Raw genomic sequence first — 20725 nt, forward strand, 5'->3', positions numbered from 1 at the left:
CCCACATTCCCGTGACCAGCAATTTTTGGCATGGTTTTTGTCTCTTCTACTGTGAAGACCGAAGCAAAATCATTGTTTAAGTTCTCAGCCATTTCCACATTTCCCATTATTAAATCCCCCTTCTCATCTTCTAAGGGACCAACATTTACTTTAGTCACTCTTTTCCGTTTTATATATCGGTAAAAGCTTTTACTATCTGTTTTTATATTTTGTGCAAGTTTACTTTCATAATCTATCTTTCCTTTCTTTATTGCTTTCACCCTGGTATTCTATACTTCTCTTCCGCAGGAGGAGACTGCTTCTTGTCTTTTCTCGTAAACATTTTACCAGATCCTGCCAACTACGCCAAAATGTTTTGGATCGATAATAATAGACCCAGGTTCGGGATCTGGATGAATGTTAAATAAGAAACAAGACAAATGAAGTAAAGATAAAACACCGTTTACTGAGAGAAAAGAAACAATACAGTTTACGAAGAAAAGAGAAGTATGGTAAGATGCAACAAAGCTCACAACCTTCGGCCCGTCAGGAACTCTGCACCGATGGCTGGTCAGAAGCCTTGGTGATCCCGGCACCGCTCGCGAATCACGGTCCAAGGTGAAGTTCAAAGAGCTACCAGGTCCGTTCCTTTATACTATTGAACAAACATGGGTGCATGTGGCTTATGGCCAATTCCTAATCTGTAAGGCCCCAGCTGTTCTTCCACAAAGCATGTGACCTCGAGGCGCTGATCGTCCCATAAACAAAATGGTGTGCGCATCAAGGTCTCTCTCTCTGCATCAACAACATTCCACAAGGCATGAAGCAGAAAACACACTGTAAATGTCGGAATATCATCATTAACCCTATGTGATTAACCCTATACAATACCCACACATAATACTGTGCGTCCAGCACTTCAATGCTTATTCTAAATGACAGTGTGGGTTTAAAGCTGCTGGTGCACAGCCTATCAGCTGTACCATGGAGGTAATGGCACAAGACCACAGGTAGCATACATAGCGGGTAGGACATATTGTGTCACCACCAGTGCGCCCTACTACCAGCATAGAGACTTTAAACCTGAGGCATCAGTTCAAGTGGCCCAGGAACGGATTGTCCCCATCCCTGAACCCTCCACTGTTCACCTCACTGTGAAGGAAAACATCACAAACCTGCAGGATTATGTTACACATTTTGGCTATGCAATTCCCCCTCGACCAGAACATCTTACCGCTCTGCTAGCAGCTGTAGTAATCTCGTAAAAACATTTCTATACTCTAGAACAGAAAACAATTGAGATAGGGAGAAAGATTCTAGAGATCACAATTCCACCTTGGTGGAACGTTTTCACAAATATAGAAGTTCCTGCTGGGATCAGATTAGCTTCCCACATTTTGGTTGTCTGTCAACTCAAGATTATTCTTTACTTATGGTGTCTCACCTGCTGAGTGAAATGCAGAGGCCGTCGGGTCAGGCACCAAAGGGTGCTGCACGCTCCCTGGCCAAACTTGGGGATCGCACAGGGAGGGGTGACACCATACTACCATGTTTGATTTGTTTTAAGTTTACCTGTTGTAAAAACGCAGAAATCGAGTGTTGTAAGAATGTTACTTAAAAATTGTGTTTGACTATGTACCGTTATGTTACTTAAAAATGTGTTTGACTAAGTACCTTTTATTTTAAGTGAATACCTAAGAATGTGTTTGACTATGTGCTTTTATTTTACTGTAAAAACAGAGTGATGGAGGGACGTCGGACCCCCTCTATGCTATAACCGAATCGCAATGACTGTATTTGCCTGTAAACTGCATTGCATTTCAAAGGGGGATTCACTTTAAAGTTTTAGCTAGGTAAATACAGGGAAGGTTGACTCTAGGGAAATCAGGAATTTTGCTCACCTAGCATGACACTCAAGTGTGTGGAGTGTCACAGGGGGGACTGAAGGGGGCAACATTCGTGGGAAACCCCCCCAGTGTTTGGATTCATTGGAAAGGAAATTTAATTTGGAACTATTTACCAGAAAATTTGAAATCTTAAAATACACATGGAAGGCACTACAGACTTTAATCGAATTTGGGATTTTACAAGACAAATTTAGTCTGTGTGAGCGGGCTTAGAGAAACTAAAGGGTGACCATCCTACAAAGAAACTAGTTTGAGTATTGACGCTGTCTGGGGTATTGAAACTAAAGTAAATTGTCTAGAATTGTGGATACTCAAAAACCCTTCTCCACAAGAGACATTAACATAGCAACAATCAATTCTGAGATAGCCAGCCATCACCCTGAGCAGGAAACCAATTCAGCCCATGCATAATAACAAAAAGCCCAATCCAGCCTGCATGCAAAATCTAAGCACAGACAGACATTGCAAATACCAAGCTAATATTTCCATCAAGAAACAGATTTAGAAGATCGACACACCAGAGACAAGTTAACATTTTTAATGAGCCCGTCAAAAGAATTTTCGAGCTCGCCAAAATGAAACAAAGAATTCTGGACTGATTTGGTGCAAAGATTGGGACAGCTCAAAACATATAACTGGGCCCTGTTTTAACAAAGGGTATGCTATGCAGATGCTACTGTCTCTGAAGACACTGCTAGGGACGCTTAGCATCAAGACCACCACAGTAGTTGCAACTAACTTCTCCAGCCTCAACATCCTGAAATCAAAAAGGAAGGAAGAACATCACCATCACGGCAGCAACCAACCACAGCCAAGGTGGTACCACCAAAACCCACCGCGATCGACCAATTTCGAAACAAAACTCCACAAGGAAGAAACCGAAGAATCGAAAGTTTCCACTCTTCAATCTAAGTCCTGACTACCAACAGGTGAAAACATTACCGAAAGAGACTTTGAACTTATTTCTAACGAAGGAAAGCAGGTACTTACCCCATTGATCCAAAACGCACCCTACCACATCAGCGGACACCACCCAACTGAAGACTATGCAGTGAGAAGTCCTCTACAACGCTTGAGGTACGGCAAGCAGAGCCGACAGAATACAGCGAACCCCGAAATCGCGAACCACCGCTAACTAACAGTAAAGGATTGGTAAGCATAGTCCCTGATTGCCCTGCAGTCTAATCTAGCTAGTGTTTGGCATTGGGAGGTGGTAGGTGTATTATTCACTGTAACCCCTTTGAATGTGTGATGTACTGTTCTTTATTAGAGGAATTTTAAGTTTGACATTGCATTTTCTTGTCTTTAATAAAATCAAAGTTCTTTTGTACCAAACCAGTTGTGTCTTGCACTTTATCACATCCCCCAAATAAATCCAGAGTCGAGAACCTAAGGGAGTGGGAGCGATTCGAACCGCTCAAGAAGATCAGAGGTGAACCTGAACCCCCGAGACCACCCTTACAAGGGCTAGAATTTCCCCAAATGATGTTATTCACGATTAACGACTTTTTTTCCCGCCGAAATAATGCCAAAAAATAAATGCCTGAAATCTGCTAAACGTTTAGCAAAGCGTTACAAAAAGTGCCGTTTCTAACTATAAAAATAAACTTTTCTGCAATTAAAAAAAGCCTGTTCTGCGCATGGATGAAAAAAAAAATTTGCTCGTTTTTCACGTGACGGGTGCAGCCATACATGTACAATATACTTCCATTTTTAAAGAGTATTTAAAGTTCCAGGAGAGTGCTCCATACTTCAACACAGGTGCTGCAAGAACAAAAGTGCAGCATGATTTGGGAAGGAAGAGGACTAGGAAGTTTACCTAGGATGCAAATGAGGCCCTGGTAGGCACTGTAGAGAGAGGATGGGGCCAGATTAGAAAGAAGGGTAAAGGGAAACTGCACTCATCTGGCCGAGCAGGTTTCCTCAGTGGACTCTATCATGAGGACCCATCATCAGTGCAGGAAGAGGTGGTATGACCTTTGCAGGACAGCCAGAGTAAGTAATATTTTTATTTATGCATTACAATGACTTAAATTGTAAATATGACACATCTTGGTATTGCTAGGCTTCTGATCGTCACATATTATAAAGACTGCTTTTTTCTGCACTGCATTTCGATGTTTTTGTGATGAACAACGTGCCAGTAAAGGAACATTAAACAGATCACTTAATTGTATGCACACAGTATGGTATAAGTGCTTTGATGACTATCTGTGTGTGCCACAACAGCAGAAGGCCCCTCTCTTAAAAAATTCTATTGCCATCTTTGCAGAAAAAGTTGTCCTATAACCGGTGAAATCAACAGAAAACTGGTGGTGGTCCAGCAACTCTGCTCACACTCACTCGTCTGGAAAGTTGTGTGACAGGTCTGATTGGTGCGTCGCTGAGACGTTGGAGAATAACAGTAAGTCCTTCAAAATCTACAGTCTGGGTTGGCTCAATGTTAAGCACTGTGTCGGCTAGGCTTCGGTTTATGCGATGTACTGTCTGTCGGCTAGGCTTCGATTTATGTGATGTACTGTCAGTCGTTGTGGTCCTTCAAATGAGCCTGCGCTATGTGAGCCTACTCATGTCACCGTTCCCCCTCCCCTACTGCTAACCAGACATTTGTTCTTTTATATTTTGCAGATGATTCAGAAACATCTAATAATGGAGAAGACCCTGCCATCTCGCCAGAAGCGGAAGTGGATGACATCGAACTCAGCCATCTTGATGAGGAACAAATGGATACGGAGAGCGGGGGGGTTGTTGTTGTTGAGTGGGGAGGAAGGCACGCAGGCACAAAGGCCTTCATCTACAGCCAGCAGTACGGAGGAGGGGGCGGGGGGACCGGGACATCCCGCGGTTACATAACATCCGAGCTCGCGGGTCCCAGTTGGTTGCAGCAAAACACACCCAGGGCAGCAGCAGGTCGTCTGCCGTCTGTGTGGAGGTTGCGTCGGCAAGACCACTCTCCCGAAATGCAACCTGAACGGGAAGTAGTAGATTTGATGGGAATGACTGGGGAGAGTGTCCAGCTCACCATATCGCTCCTTGAGGCCATGGGTGGGATCTCGGGAAGCATCGCAGCACTATCTGCTGACATTAGGGAGGGCATGTCGCAGATGGTAGCTGCAACCCGCAACAACACCGAGGTTGTCAATGCCCAGTGGCAATTGACGGTCTCGACTGATGCCACTCCAGACCAACCTTAGCAGTCAGTGTTCAGGCTGAGCAACAGGATCAACACTCCAAAGCCGGAACTTCCACAGCCCCAGTTTCTCGAGGGCTTCCATTGCAGTCTCCTTTTTCTGTCCCCCAACAAGCGCAGCGCCCTTCCCGCAATACTAATAAAAAACAGCTTGGAGTCACCAGCACGAGGGGTAAGCCTGCGGTTACGGGAAAGACTAATGCCAACGGCAAGAGGGGGCAGGGGGGTTTAAATTAGGCGGGGGGTGGGGTGGTGGAGAGGTGGCTGCAGCTGAAGTTTGTTTGCTGCTGTGGTTGTTGTTGTTCATCACTCTCTGAACTTCTTGTAAATGACTCTTGGGGCCCTGGAAGTGTTGCAGAGTGTGAATAAAATATACTGCTGTTATAAGCTTCTTCTGAAGCTGGCTCAAAAGACAATGGTGGCATGGTTGGTAGAAGATCAAGGACAGGATATTTTTTCCTCACTAGAGAAAAAATTGTTCTACTCCAATACTGTCCCATTTCTTATCCCATGCACTTTCCATTTTGGCTATTGATGTTTTCACAGCGGCGGCCCCGACCTGCAAGGACCATCAGCAAGTTGGGGCCTTCAAAGGAGAATGCTGCTTCAAGGTACAGCGCGTGCTAGAGAGCGACAGCTGTGAAGAGGGTGACTGGATTGGATGTTACCAAAATCCAGGTCATTGATTGGAGCGTGGGCAGGAACAGGAGGAGCGGTGACGTTGGCGCTCAGAAGAGGCAAGGGCCCAGGGGCAGCATGGGCCAGCCCACACTGCAATATATGTGCGCTCTAGGTCCATGCAGCAGAGCTGGTCTCCAGTCATCTTGGTTAATCCTTGCCATTGGAATGAGACCTAGCTCTGTCAAGCCCATGTGGTGGCTGGTGTGCAACGGCCACCACACGTTAAAAGAATCCATGCACAGGCATCTTCCACCCTTCAACATGTAGTTCGGGACCTGGCATATTCGGTCCTTCATTGAAACATCTATGAACTCATCCCTTTTTGGCGTGGAAGCAAGTCATCCTCGATATGTGGGACTGCCTATGATGATGATGATGTTGTTTTGCTGTTCTTTTGTTCTTTTGTTGTTGTGGTTGGTTGTTTGCTAGCTTTATTGTTATTTAAGTGGTTAATTTAAAAGTTTAATATACTAAAATTTTTATTAAGATTCAGAAAGTTGCTTTTACGTACAAGTGCACAAATGTTTAATAAATTTCAAATTATTTTTTTAATTAAACCAAACTTATGCAGTGTCTCATTCGCAGAATAACGGGGAAATAGTCAACATAGTGGGATACAGTGGCCAGTCAATGATGAAGTGTGCCCTTCAGCCTTCGTGCAAAGCAGTGAAGTATCAGCTGCTGACGCAAGGCTCTTGCAATGTCGTAAGGTTCACGAGGCCTCCTCCCCTGTCATCCTGAGGTGGTACTGGTGGCATAGGTTCTTTCTCCTGCTCCTCCTCCTCCCCCTTCTCTCCCGAGTTCTGCAGTTCTGCAACCTCCAGTGGAAAATCCTGTCTCCTCATGATGGCTAAGCTGTGTAGCATGCAGCACACCACAGTGAACTCAGCGACTTGCTCAGGGAAGTATTGCAGGGAGCCCAGAATGGTCCAGGCTAAATGGCTGGTATTGTAGCGATCTGCGGTTTGTGAAGGAGGACATGAGCCTGTTGGCGAGCCTGTAACCTTTGTCCTCCAGCATCCAGCTCTGTCCTTCTGGCTGCTCCTCAAACAGCTATGAGACAGTGCTCTCACACAAGATGCAAGCATCATGGATGCTCCCTGGAAATTTTGCATTTACTGCCATGATACGCTGAGTATGGTCACAGACGATTTGTACTTTCAGCGAGTGGAATCCCTTTCGGTTTCGGCAAACTTCCGGTTCCTCAAAAGGTGCTTGCAGGACGATGTGTGTACAGTCAATGGCAACCTATACCTTGAGGAAGCCAGTAAATCGTGCAAAGCCTATAGCCTTCTCATTCTGTGCCTCCCTGGTCATTGGGAAGTTGATGAAGTCCTTCCTGCGTGCAAACAGTGCAGCAGTCACCTGACGAATGCAGCAATGTGTTGCATACTGCGAAATGGAGCATATGTCCCCTGCTGATGCCTGAAAGGAGCCGAAGGCATAGAAGGCAAGTGCCGCAGTCACCTTGACCTCGACGGTCAGTGCATTCCTCCTCACGCTGATAGGCTGTATGTTTGCCTTTATGAGTTGGCATATCTCTGTGACCACCTTTTTTCGAAAGCACAACCTTCTAAAGCACTGTGCTTCAGACAGGTGCAGGTATGAGTGCTGCTCCCTGTAAACTCGTTGGTGGTAAAACCTCCTCCCCATAGGTCTGCAACCTCTTTGATTACAAAAGCAAAATACTGCGGATGCTGGAATTTGAAATAAAAACAGAAAATGCTGGAAATCTCAGCGGGTCAGGCAACATCTGTGGAGAGAAAAACAGTTAATGTTTCAGATTGATGACAAACGTTAACTCTGTTTTTCTCTCCACAGCTGCTGCCTGAGCCGCTGAGACCTCTTTGATTATGCTGATAATGCTGTCGAATAAGCCTTATTCTAGCTCTCTGCTGGATAGCATAAGCAGTCAGCAAATATGGCACAGATAGAATAGGCCCCATTCTTTTCAATATCCTTAAATGTCCTAAATGTTCTTAAATGTCCTAAATGTCCTTAAAAACTCATAAAAAGCTCAATCTGTCAAACTCGGCCTTCCCTCCAAAAGCTTTCTTTCATTCACTGAACTGTAGCTGTTTTCCAAGATGACGCCGTTATCGATGATTTCGATCCGACTCGACCAGGTAAGACAAGCTTTTTTGTGAGGTATTTATTACAGTCCTTAAAAATGTCATTATTGGCCAAATTCACAAAAATGGCGATATCGTTATTTTTGACGCCTAGTGACTTCACAAAAACGGTTTTAAAAAAAGGCGGTCATTATTTTTTAACGACGGTGTTATACCACTGGCCAAATTAGCAAAAGGTCGTAAAAATATTTTAACGACAAAAAAACACAACGCAAAAAAATGGCGTTAAAACGTGCGTTATACTGGACAAATTCTGGCCCCGGGGGTCTTTCTTTGCCCCTTCTTTTGAAATACATCCTCTTCCCAGAAGGTGATGACTCCTTATTTGGATTTATTTCTACTGGCACCAGTTCTGCTTTGGTACTTCATTTAAGCGGCCACTCTTCATGTGTGAGTCTAGACAGTAAATGCAGACAGGCTATTCAACCAGAGGATATGCTACAGTTGACCTTAATCCTGTCCTCATCTGAAGTCCAAGGATGCATTTCCAGGAGAGGCAGCTCGAGAGTGATCAGGAGAAGGAACCCTGTCTTTTTTTCCCCCCCTCCCGAATAACCACCCAGCTCAGATCAGCTAACTCACTATGGACTGGGAATTGTCCCTGGAATCTTACTAGTTTGTATGGCTTATCTACCTATGATATGCAATCATGACAGTAGACTAGTCTTCAACCTGGTCTTTGTGATGGTGTACCCAGGAAAATATCACTTTGGTTTCAGGTTACTACCACCTGTAATGCCTCACTTGTAATAGATGTTCCTTTTATAGAGTGGAGGTGGGAACTAATGTGCAGAGCAATTGGAACTCTAGTCCAATTCATGTACCACTCAGACTCAAGAGTTATTTCAGTGGCAGCACAGTCAAGAATTTCTGGACTAATCCCCACATAGTTCCAGTTCATAAATCAATAGAGATAGAACAGGTGATGACATCAAACAATGAAATTAGTAATGTTAACTGCATTTAAAATAAAGCAGGGAGACATACTAAATAAACTAATTAAACTCAAGGAGAATAAACCCCCTGATCAGGACGGATTACATCCGCGCATTTTAAAAGAATCTAGGGAAGAAATAGCAGAAGTTTTACTGCACACATTTAGTAATTCTTTCAAAAAAAGTGTAGTGCCAGAGGATTGGTGGATAGCTAACATAAGACCTATATTTAAGAAGGGAGATAGAACATGTCCCGGGAACTATAGGCCAGTCAGCTTAACATTGGTGGTAGGAAAAATAATGGGATCCCTACTAAAGGAGAAAATAGAAGAACATCTGGAAATTAAAAATATAATAATAAATAGCATGGATTTCAAAAAGAAACGTCTTGCTTGAGCAACCTAATTGAATTTTTTGAAGAGGTAACAGAGAGTAGACAAGGGTAATGCAGTTTATCTGGATTTTCAAAAGGCCTTCGATAAGGTATCACATAATAGACTTAATGAATAAGGACAAGGAATGCAGAATCAGGAGACATCATCATCATCATAGGCGGTCCCTCATATCGAGGATGACATGCTTCCACATCAAAAAGGGATGAGTTCACAGATGTTTCAATGAAGGACCTCACATTCCAGGTCCCGAACTACATATTGAAGGGTGGAAGGTGCCTGTGCGTGGATTTTTTTAATGTGTGGTGGCCGTTGCACACCAGCCACCACACGGGCTTGACAGAGCTAGGTCTTGGTCCAGAGGCAAGGATTAACCAAGATGATTGGAGACCAGCTCTGTTGCACGGACCTAGTGCGCATACATATTACAGTGTGGGCTGGCATCTAGGGTCTGCCTGAAGCAGTCTCCAGTCAGGTACAGCATAGGTTAGATACAGAGTAACGCTCACACTACACTGTCCCATCAAACATTCTCAGGGCAGGTACAGCACGGGTTAGATACAGAGTAAAGCTCCATTAAACACTGACAGCCCATAATGAGCAGGACTCAGGGAGGTTGGTTGCCAGGCACTGCAGTGATGTCATAAAGCAGGGCCATTCAGCCCAGCTGGTCCTCTCCTTGTCCCTTTTAAAGGTGGAGAGCTGGGACATCCTGTCTCAAAACACATCCCACCTGTTCATACTGAGAATCCCTGGGGAAGGGCCAGGGTCCAGAGTGTGGAACACAACCAAGGGGGAAAGAGGAGAAGAGCTGGGACATTCTGTCTCAAAACACATCCTCCCTATTCATACTGAGAATCCCCAGGGAAGGGCCAAGGCCCAGAGTGTGGAACACAACCAAGGGGGAGAATAGAATGAGAGAAGGGGAGGTAAATCAAGGAGTAGGGACTGAGGGACACCAAGCTGACGTTTTAGAGCCTGTAGACTTCAGATGGGGAAGACTGAGTTCAGTAGTTCTAGGATCCAGAGAGAGAACAAGGCACTTGCACAAATTCCTACTATTTTATCCTTCTCTCCTCTCCACCCCTGAAGGTGCTGGCTCTGGCTAGGTTTAGTTCTACACTCACTGCCTCCCCTCCCCTGAAGGTGCTGACTCATAAGAACATAAGAAATAGGAGCAGGAGTAGGCCATTTGGCTCCTCGAGCCTGCTCCGTCATTCTATAAGATCATGGCTGATCTGATCATGGAATCAGCTCCACTTTCCTGCCTGCTCCCCATAGCCCTTTATTCCTTTATCGCTCAAAAATCTGTCTACCTCCGCCTTAAATGACCCAGCCTCCACAGCTCTCTGGGGCAGACAATTCCATAGATTTACAACCCTCAGTTTTAAATGAGCAACCCCTTATTCTGAAACTATGCCCCCTAGTTCGAGATTCCCCTATGAGTGGAAATATCCTCTCTGCATCTACCTTGTCGAGCCCCCTCGTTATCTTCCATGTTTCAATAAGATCACCTCTCATTCTTCTGAACTCCAATGAGTATATGCCCAACCTACTCAACGTATCTTCATAAGTCAACCCCCTCATCTCCGGAATTAACCTAGTGAACCTTCTCTGAACTGCCTCCAATGCAAGTATATCCTTTCTTAAATAAGGAGACCAAAATTGTACGCAGTACTCCAGGTACCCTGTACAGTTGTAGCAGTACTTCTCTGCTTTTATATTCCATCCCCCTTCACTGGCTGGGTTCAGTTCCATACTCACTGGTTCCCCTCCCATTCCCCCTCTGAAGGTGCTGACTCTGGCTGGGTTCAGTTTTACACTCACTGGTTCCCCTTGCTCTCCTCCCCTGTAGATGCTGACTCTGGCTGGGTTCTGTTCTGCACTCACCAGTTTCTCTCCAATATGTGACCCATGTGCCTAATCTCTATGTGTGAACCTCGACAGTGAGTGTCTACGGGCTATTCCACTGTCCTCACCGGAAGCCTCACACGTGCATTTTCCAGCAGGGTCACTGGACCCTCCTCCCAATGGCTCACTGAGTAAAGGCACCACCCAATGTGATTTGAGTCATAGCAACAGGCGGGCCCAGGTTTAATCCCTTCTGCATATCCTCCCCTTCCAATCTCACAAAAGTCATTACAGTAAGTAGGAACAGAGGAACAGGAGGAGGCCATTTGGCCTCTTGAGCATATTCCACCATTCAATTAGATCATGGTTGATCAGTAGCTAAATTCCGTCTTCCTGCCTTGGTTCCATCACTCTTAATACCCTTGCCTAAGAAGAATCTATCAATCTCAGTTTTGGAATTTTCAATTGGCCCCAGCCTCAATTTTATGGGAACAGAGTTCCGGATTTCTACTACCCTTCAAGAACATAATAAATAAGAGCAGGAGTAGGAGTAGGCCAAATGGCCCCTCAAGCCCGCTGCGTCATTCAACAAGATCAAGGCTTCAGCTCCACTTTCCCGTACTATCCCTGCATCCCTTGATTCCTCCAGTGTCCAAACAGCCCTTATCTCAGTAGCAGAATGAATAGCAAGCTGGTTTCAAGACAGAAAGCAGAGAGTAGGGGTAAAAGGTAGCTATTCAGAGTGGGAAGTGGTGTTCCACAAGAATCAGTGCTGGGACCAGTGTTGTTCACAATTTATATTAACGATTTAGACTTTGGAATCAAAAACACGATTTCTAAATTTGAGGATGACACCAAATTGAGGGGATAGCTAATACTGAAGAGGACTGCAACAAAATACAAGAAGACATTAATAAATTTGCAGAATGGGCATATAATTGGCAAATGAAATTCAACACAGATAAATGTGAGTTATTACATTTTGGTGAGAAAAATAAGGAGGTCATATGTTACTTGGAAAATAAGAATCTAAATGGGATAGAAGAGTACAAATACACAAATCACTAAAAGTATCGACACAGGTTAACAAGGCCATAAAAAAGCAAACCTAGCACTATGGTTTATTTCTAGAGGTATAGAATTGAAAAGTAGTGAAGTTATGCTAAACTTGTATTGAATCTTGGTTAGACCACATTTGGAGTACTGTGTGCAATTCTGGTTGCCATATTATAAAAAGGATATAGAGGCACTGGAGAGGGTGCAGAGAAGATTTACAAGAATTGTTGTGTTCCTAACACAGATGAGACTGCACACAGGGAGGTTAAAGTAACAGTGGCCTCAGTCTTTATTAAGACACTCCAGAGTGAGTAACAGGCCTTAGGGGCTGGCTTATATACAGTGCTCCCAAGGGATGCTGGGATCCCTTGGGACTTCAGGGGATGCGCTCCCTGGTGGCGGAACATGGGAGTGCATGATTTACAGATACACAACATCACTCCCCCGCAAAGTCAAAGTGAAAACTATTTACAAGGTGAGGCGGTCGGGAGCCTTTCTTTCCCTGGTGGACCGCCTCGGTACAAATGTCTGTTCTGGTGTGTAGGCTGTGCCCTCGCTGGGTTGGCGTGTTAAACATAGAAACATAGAAACATAGAAAATAGGTGCAGGAGCAGGCCATTCAGCCCTTCTAGCCTGCACCGCCATTCAACGAGTTCATGGCTGAACATGAAACTTCAGTACCCACTTCCTGCTTTCACGCCATACCCCTTGATCCCCCGAGTACTAAGGACTTCATCTAACTCCCTTTTGAATATATTTAGTGAATTGGCCTCAACTACTTCCTGTGGTAGAGAATTCCACAGGTTCACCACTCTCTGGGTGAAGAAGTTTCTCCTTATCTCGGTCCTAAATGGCTTACCCCTTATCCTTAGACTGTGACCCCTGGTTCTGGAATTCCCCAACATTGGGAACATTCTTCCTGCATCCAACCTGTCCAAACCCGTTAGAATTTTAAACGTTTCTATGAGGTCCCCTCTCACTCTTCTGAACTCCAGTGAATACAAGCCCAGTTGATTCAGTCTTTCTTGATAGGTCAGTCCCACCATCCCGGGAATCAGTCTGGTGAATCTTCGCTGCACTCCCTCAACAGCAAGTATGTCCTTCCTCAAGTTAGGAGACCAAAACTGTACACAATACTCCAGGTGTGGCCTCACCAAGGCCCTGTACAACTGTAGCAACACCTCCCTGCCCCTGTACTCAAATCCCCTCGCTATGAAGGCCAACATGCCATTTGCTTTCTTAACCGCCTGCTGTACCTGCATGCCAACCTTCAATGACTGATGTACCATGACACCCAGGTCTCGTTGCACCTTCCCTTTTCCTAATCTGTCACCATTCAGATAATAGTCTGTCTCTCTGTTTTTACCACCAAAGTGGATAACCTCACATTTATCCACATTATACTTCATCTGCCACGCATTTGCCCACTCACCTAACCTATCCAAGTCACTCTGTAGCCTCATAGCATCCTCCTCGCAGCTCACACTGCCACCCAACTTAGTGTCATCCGCAAATTTGGAGATACTACATTTAATCCCTTCGTCTAAATCATTAATGTATAATGTAAACAGCTGGGGCCCCAGCACAGAACCCTGCGGTACCCCACTAGTCACTGCCTGCCATTCCGAAAAGTACCCATTTACTCCTACTCTTTGCTTCCTGTCTGACAACCAGTTCTCAATCCACGTCAGCACACTACCCCCAATCCCATGTGCTTTAACTTTGCACATTAATCTCCTGTGTGGGACCTTGTCGAAAGCCTTCTGAAAGTCCAAATATACCACATCAACTGGTACTCCTTTGTCCACTTTATTGGAAACATCCTCAAAAAATTCCAGAAGATTTGTCAAGCATGATCTCCCTTTTACAAATCCATGCTGACTTGGACCTATCATGTCACCATTTTCCAAATGCGCTGCTATGACATCCTTAATAATTGATTCCATCATTTTACCCACTACTGAGGTCAGGCTGACCGGTCTATAATTCCCTGCTTTCTCTCTCCCTCCTTTTTTAAAAAGTGGGGTTACATTGGCTACCCTCCACTCGATAGGAACTGATCCAGAGTCAATGGAATGTTGGAAAATGACTCTCAATGCATCCGCTATTTCCAAGGCCACCTCCTTAAGTACTCTGGGATGCAGTCCATCAGGCCCTGGGGATTTATCGGCCTTCAATCCCATCAATTTCCCCAACACAATTTCCCGACTAATAAAGATTTCCCTCAGTTCCTCCTCTTTAATAGACCCTCTGACCCCTTTTATATCCGGAAGGTTGTTTGTGTCCTCCTTAGTGAATACTGAACCAAAGTACTTGTTCAATTGGTCTGCCATTTCTTTGTTCCCCGTTATGACTTCCCCTGATTCTGACTGCAGGGGACCTACGTTTGTTTTTACTAACCTCTTTCTCTTTACATACCTATAGAAACTTTTGCAATCCGCCTTAATGTTCCCTGCAAGCTTCTTCTCGTACTCCATTTTCCCTGCCCTAATCAAACCCTTTGTCCTCCTCTGCTGAGTTCTAAATTTCTCCCAGTCCTCAGGTTCGCTGCTATTTCTGGCCAATTTGTATGCCACTTCCTTGGCTTTAATACTATCCCTGATTTCCCTAGATAGCCACGGTTGAGCCACCTTCCCTTTTTTATTTTTACGCCAGACAGGAATGTACAATTGTTGTAATTCATCCATGCGTTCTCTAAATGTCTGCAATTGCCCATCCACAGTCAACCCCTTAAGTATCATTAGCCAATCTATCTTAGCCAATTCATGCCTCATACCTTCAAAGTTACCCTTCTTTAAGTTCTGGACCATGGTCTCTGAATTAACTGTTTCATTCTCCATCCTAATGCAGAATTCCACCATATTATGGTCACTCTTCCCCAAGGGGCCTCGCACAATGAGATTGCTAATTAATCCTCTCTCATTACACAACACCCAGTCTAAGATGGCCTCCCCCCTAGTTGGTTCCTCGACATATTGGTCTAGAAAACCATCCCTTATGCATTCCAGGAAATCCTCCTCCACCGTATTGCTTCCAGTTTGGCTAGCCCAATCTATGTGCATATTAAAGTCACCCATTATAACTGCTGCACCTTTATTGCATGCACTCCTAATTTCCTGTTTGATGCCCTCCCCAACATCACTACTACTGTTTGGAGGTCTGTACACAACTCCCACTAACGATTTTTGCCCTTTAGTGTTCTGCAGCTCCACCCATATAGATTCCACATCATCCAAGCTAATGTCTTTCCTAACTATTGCATTAATCTCCTCTTTAACCAGTAATGCTACCCCACCTCCTTTTCCTTTTATTCTATCCTTCCTGAATGTTGAATACCCCTGGATGTTGAGTTCCCAGCCCTGATCATCCTGGAGCCACGTCTCCGTAATCCCAATCACATCATATTTGTTAACATCTATTTGCACAATTAATTCATCCACCTTATTGCGGATACTCCTTGCATTAAGACACAAAGCCTTCAGGCTTGTTTTTTTAACACCCTTTGTCCTTTTAGAATTTTGCTGTACAGTGGCCCTTTTTGTTCTTTGCCTTGGGTTTCTCTGCCCTCCACTTTTCCTCATCTCCTTTTTGTCTTTTGCTTTTGCTTCCTTTTTGTCTCCCTCTGTCTCCCTGTATAGGTTCCCATCCCCCTGCAATATTAGTTTAACTCCTCCCCAACAGCACTAGCAAACACTCCCCCTAGGACATTGGTTCCAGACCTGCCCAGGTGCAGACCGTCCGGTTTGTACTGGTCCCACCTCCCCCAGAACCGGTTCCAATGCCCCAAGAATTTGAATCCCTCCCTGCTGCACCACTGCTCAAGCCATGTATTCATCTGTTGTTGGCCCTGCAGGGCTGCTGGGTGAGCCTGGCCTTGCTGGGCTGTTGGGCGTGATGGGTTCGATTTCCTGGTCCGGCGTGGTGTCGTTGATCCTTTGGGTGTGTGTTGTGGGCTCGAAAAAGGCGGTGTCTGCTGTGGGTTGTTCAGGGCAGTCTGTGAACCGCAGCCTCGTTTGGTCCAGGTGCTTTCTGCAAATTTGTCCATTGTCTAGTTTGACTACAAACACCCCACTCCCTTCTTTAGCTATCACCGTGCCCACGATCCACTTGGGACCATGTCCATAGTTTAGCACATACACAGGGTCATTCAGATCAATTTCCCGTGACACAGTGGCGCGACCATCGTTTACATTTTGTTGCTGCCGCCTGCTCTCTAACTGATCATGCAGGTTGGGGTGAACTAGCGAGAGTCTGGTTTTAAGTGTCCTTTTCATGAGTAGCTCAGCCGGGGGCACCCCTGTGAATGAGTGGGGTCTCGTGCGGTGGCTGAGCAGCACATGGGACAGTCGGGTTTAGAGTGAGCCTTCTCTGACTCGTTTAAGGCTCTGTTTGATGATTTGTACTGCCCGCTCTGCCTGCTCATTGGAGGCAGGTTTAAACGGGGCCGAGGTGACATGTTTGATCCCATTGCGGGTCATGAATTCTTTAAATTCGGCACTGGTGAAACATGGCGCGTTGTCACTGACCAGTATGTCAGGCAGGCCCTCAGGCAGGCAAACATGGTCCTCAGGCTTTCAATGGTGGCGGTGGCGGTGCTTCCTGACATTATTTCACATTCAATCCATTTTGAAAAAGCATCCACCACCACCAAGAACATTTTACCGAGAAACGAGCCCGCATAGTCGACATGGATCCTCGACTATGGTCTGGAGGGCCAGGACCACAAACTTAGTGGTGCCTCTCTGGGTGCATTGCTCAACTGAGCACACACGCTGCATTGCCGTACACAGGACTCTAAGTCAGAGTTGATACCGGGCCACCACACGTGGGAGCTGGCAATCGCTTTCATCATTACTATACCCGGGTGTGTGCTGTGGAGATCCAAGATGAATGTTTCCCTGCCCTTTTTGGGTAGCACTATGCGATTACCCCACAACAGGCAGTCTGCCTGAATGGACAGCTCGTCCTTTCGCCGCTGGAACGGCTTGATTAGCTCTTGAATTTCAACGGGGATGCTGGCCCAGCTCCCATGTAGTACACAGTTTTTTACTAGGGACAGCAGAGGATCTTGTCTGGTCCAAGTCCTAATCTGGCGGGTCGTGACAAGTGATTTATCATTTTCAAATGCTTCCATGACCATCAACAAGTTTGCAGGCTGTGCCATTTCCACCCCCGTGGTGGGCAATGGTAGCCGACTGAGAGCATCTGTACAGTTCTCGGTGCCTGGCCTGTGGCGGATGGTATAGTTACACGCTGATAGCGCGAGTGCAGGCTGAGGCATTAGTATTTATCCCCTTGTTTTCAGCCAACAGGGATATGAGGGGCTTGTGATCGGTTTCCAGCTCAAATTTGAGGCCAAACAGGTACTGTTGCATTTTCTTTACCCCGAACACACACACACACTAATTCCTCTTTCTCAATCATGCTGTAGGCCCTCTCGGTCGTAGACAAGCTCCTGGAAGCATAGGCGACAGGTTGCAACTTCCCCGCAACATTAGCTTGTTGTAATACACACCCGACTCCGTACGACGATGCGTCACATGCTAGTACGAGTCTTTTACACGTGTTATACAATACAAGCCGCTTGTTGGAGCATAAAATGTTTCTGGCTTTCTCAAAAGCAATTACTTGTTTTTTTTTCCATACCCAGTTCTCACCTTTGCGCAATAACACAAGTAGGGGTTCTAAGAGGGTGCTTAACCCCGGTAGGAAGTTACCAAAATAGTTGAGGAAGCCCAGGAACGACCGCAACTCCATGACGTTCTGTGGCCTGGGCGCGTTCCTCATAGCCTCTGTCTTGGCGTCTGTGGGCCGAATGCCGTCCACCGTGATCTTTCTCCCCCAAAACTCCACTTCTGTTGCCATGAAGATGCATTTCGACCTCTTCAGCTGCAGCCCTACGCGATCCAGTCGCTGGAGGACCTCCTCTAGGTTTTGTAGGTGCTAGACGGTGTCCCCACCAGTGACCAATATATCGTCCTGAAAAACCACTGTGCGTGGTACCAACTTGAGTAGGCTCTCCATGTTCCTCTGGAAAATTGCTGCAGCCGACCGAATTTCAAATGGGCATCTGTTGTAGATGAACAGTCCCTTGTGCGTGTTGATGCAGGTGAGGCCTTTTGAAGACTCCTCCAGCTCCTGCGTCATGTAGGCCAAAATCAGGTCGAGCTTGGTGAATGTCTTGCCTCCTGCGAGCGTCGCAAATAGGTCGTCTGCCTTAGGTAGCGGGTATTGGTCCTGTAGTGAGAAACGATTAATAGTTACTTTATAATCGCCGCAAATCCTGGCCGTGCCATCACGTTTGAGGACTGGAATAATCGGCTGGCCCACTCGCTGAATTCCACTAGCGAGATGATGCCCTCGCGTTGCAGCCTGTCCAGCTCGATTTCCACTCTCTCCCTCATCATGTGAGATACCGCTCACGCCTTGTGGTGAATGGGTCGTGCCTCTGGGACCAAGTGGATCTGCACCTTCGCCCTGGAAAAGTTTACAATGCCTGGCTCAAAAAGGGAAGGAAATTTGTTAAGAACCTGGGTACATGAGGCCTCATCAACATGTGATAGCGCTCGGATGTCATCCCAGTTCCAGCGGATTTTGCCCAGCCAGCTCTTTCCAAGCAGTGTGGGACCATCGCCCGGGACGATCTAGAGTGGCAGTTCGTGCACCGTGCCCTCATAGGTGACCTTGACCATGGCACTGCCCAGGACAGTGATAAGCTCTTTGGTGTACGTTCTCAGTTTCGTGTGGATGGGGCTCAGGGCTGGTCTGAGTGCCTTGTTGCACCACAGTCTCTCAAACATCTTTTTACTCATGATGGATTGGCTAGCGCCAGTGTCCAGTTCCATGGCTACGGGTAAGCCATTCAATTTTACGTTTAGCATTATAGGTGGACATTTCGTTGAAAATGTGTGCACAACGTGTACTTCAGCATCTGCCTCTTTCTGAGGCTCGAAATTGCTTTGGTCCACCATGGACCGATCTTCCTCTGCCGCGTGGTGGTTAGCAGGTTTTGCAGAGCTTGCAGCTCGTCTAACTATTTACTGCGACTGAATTGGTTTCTAAAAATAAAATGCAGTACAAGAATAAAAGTGGACACCATTAAGTAAAGCTGAAAACCAGTTTTGAATCTGTGTGAATTTATTTTCAATCTTGAGAAATTGCTACATGTATTGATGCATATACTGCACATCATGGATTTTTATAATGTAACAAATTCTGTGTGTAGAGGGATTTTGAAGACTCATTGCTATAATTTTTGTTTGTTCCATAGTGCTTTTAACAAATTAACTAATTTAAAATCTTGGTAAATCATAACTTCTCACTGGCTCTTCTGGCTGTGGGCATTGGAAGATCCACTTTTTACATTGCTGGATTGAGTTCCCAGGGACGATGCAGTCTGTGGTGAAGTTACAGTTAGACCCAGACCTAGATTAATAGTCGTCACAGTTGTTCGTCCGTTCTGTGAGCTAGTACTGCTTCGAGAAGAGGCAATAGTTCTGAAAAAAAATTTGTCCACTGGTTACTTCTGTTTTCCTACATATTCAAAATCCAAAACTTTTCATAAAAAATAGAAATACTTTCAAAATCAATGGGCAAGAACCTTCACTTTTGAACTTATCGCCCAAAAATGGGCGTTATTTCCGGTGTGGGCGGTAAAAAAGGGTTTTTAGATCGCCGGCTTCTCGCCTATTCTCAAAACATTTTTGAAAATGGGAGTTACCGTGAGCGATATCAAATGGGCGGTAGCGTAACATTTTTTTTACCTTCTGCCGTAAAGTGTGGCCGTCCTTAGCAACGGCATGGCAACGCTCGATTCCCGCGATTCTGTATGTCAAGGGTCACCATGACATGCGCAGAAGAGAAGACAGAGCGAGAGGGAGCTCAAAGGAACTGAAGGCGTGGCTAGGTGTGGTGTGGCTGCTTTGGGAGGAAGGAGGAAGACTTTAGAGCTTCACAGCAAGTAGGCAAACATAAAGTAGCTGTTAACAGCCACACATTTGACTGAATTTGCCCTATAATGAAGAGCGAGGAGGAGGCATCACAGCACACTGTGGAGACTGATGCTGGAGAGAGCAGTGAGTTGGGAGAGGAGCACATTGGAGGCTACAACAGAGCCAGGAGGTTGTCAGACGAGGCAAATGCCTCCCTCCTGCAGGAGGTTGAGTCACGCTGGGGTGATTTGACACAAGGAGGGCGTGGGAAGTCCATCCCAAAGGCCTACCAGAGGATATGGACCGAGATAGCGTGAGGGTAACTAATGCCGCAAACGATGGATCAACCTTGTGGGATTTGCAAGTGTAAGTATTACATTAATTTACATGTACTTATATATTTATATAATTTGATTTGTAAGAGTCATGAGTGACTATTAGCAGATGTGAGGTCTTGCACTTTTACCGGGAATGTTTTACTCAAAGCCTGCGGTCACAGTGTACATCTTTAGGTAAAGAATGATAATAATCAGAATAAACATGATTACATCTGTCGGTTATGTGTTGTATCAGTCTCTGTGACAGTACCCAGCAATGATATCACGCAATTATCTCATGCCATGTCGTCCTGTCACCTTTTACAGAAGAAGCTATCGACGGTGAGGTCCATG

General features: G+C 45.6%; 2 protein-coding genes across 3 annotated transcripts in view; one reads left to right on the plus strand and one right to left on the minus strand.

The window, feature by feature from the left end:
* The window catches only part of ttc14 (tetratricopeptide repeat domain 14), a 72742-nt gene extending 71941 nt beyond the window's left edge, over nucleotides 1-801 (plus strand). The window contains exon 14 of the mRNA XM_070883418.1: nucleotides 289-801. The gene's annotated coding sequence lies outside the window, so the exon portion shown is untranslated. The remainder of the gene's footprint in view (nucleotides 1-288) is intronic.
* Nucleotides 802-19242: 18441 nt separating this feature from the next.
* ccdc39 (coiled-coil domain 39 molecular ruler complex subunit) overlaps nucleotides 19243-20725 on the minus strand; it is a 191868-nt gene continuing 190385 nt past the window's right edge. Inside the window, exon 20 of one of the 2 annotated variants that reach the window (XM_070882270.1) lies at nucleotides 19243-19619. In XM_070882270.1, coding sequence (XP_070738371.1) covers nucleotides 19442-19619 — 178 coding nt within the window. In that variant the 3' untranslated portion in view covers nucleotides 19243-19441. Of the gene's footprint in view, nucleotides 19620-19935; nucleotides 20044-20725 lie in introns of those variants that run through there. The other variant, XM_070882271.1, reaches the window with a different exon arrangement.

This window comes from Pristiophorus japonicus, chromosome 6, assembly GCF_044704955.1.
Source record: "Pristiophorus japonicus isolate sPriJap1 chromosome 6, sPriJap1.hap1, whole genome shotgun sequence".
Classification (NCBI taxonomy): Eukaryota; Metazoa; Chordata; class Chondrichthyes; family Pristiophoridae; genus Pristiophorus; species Pristiophorus japonicus.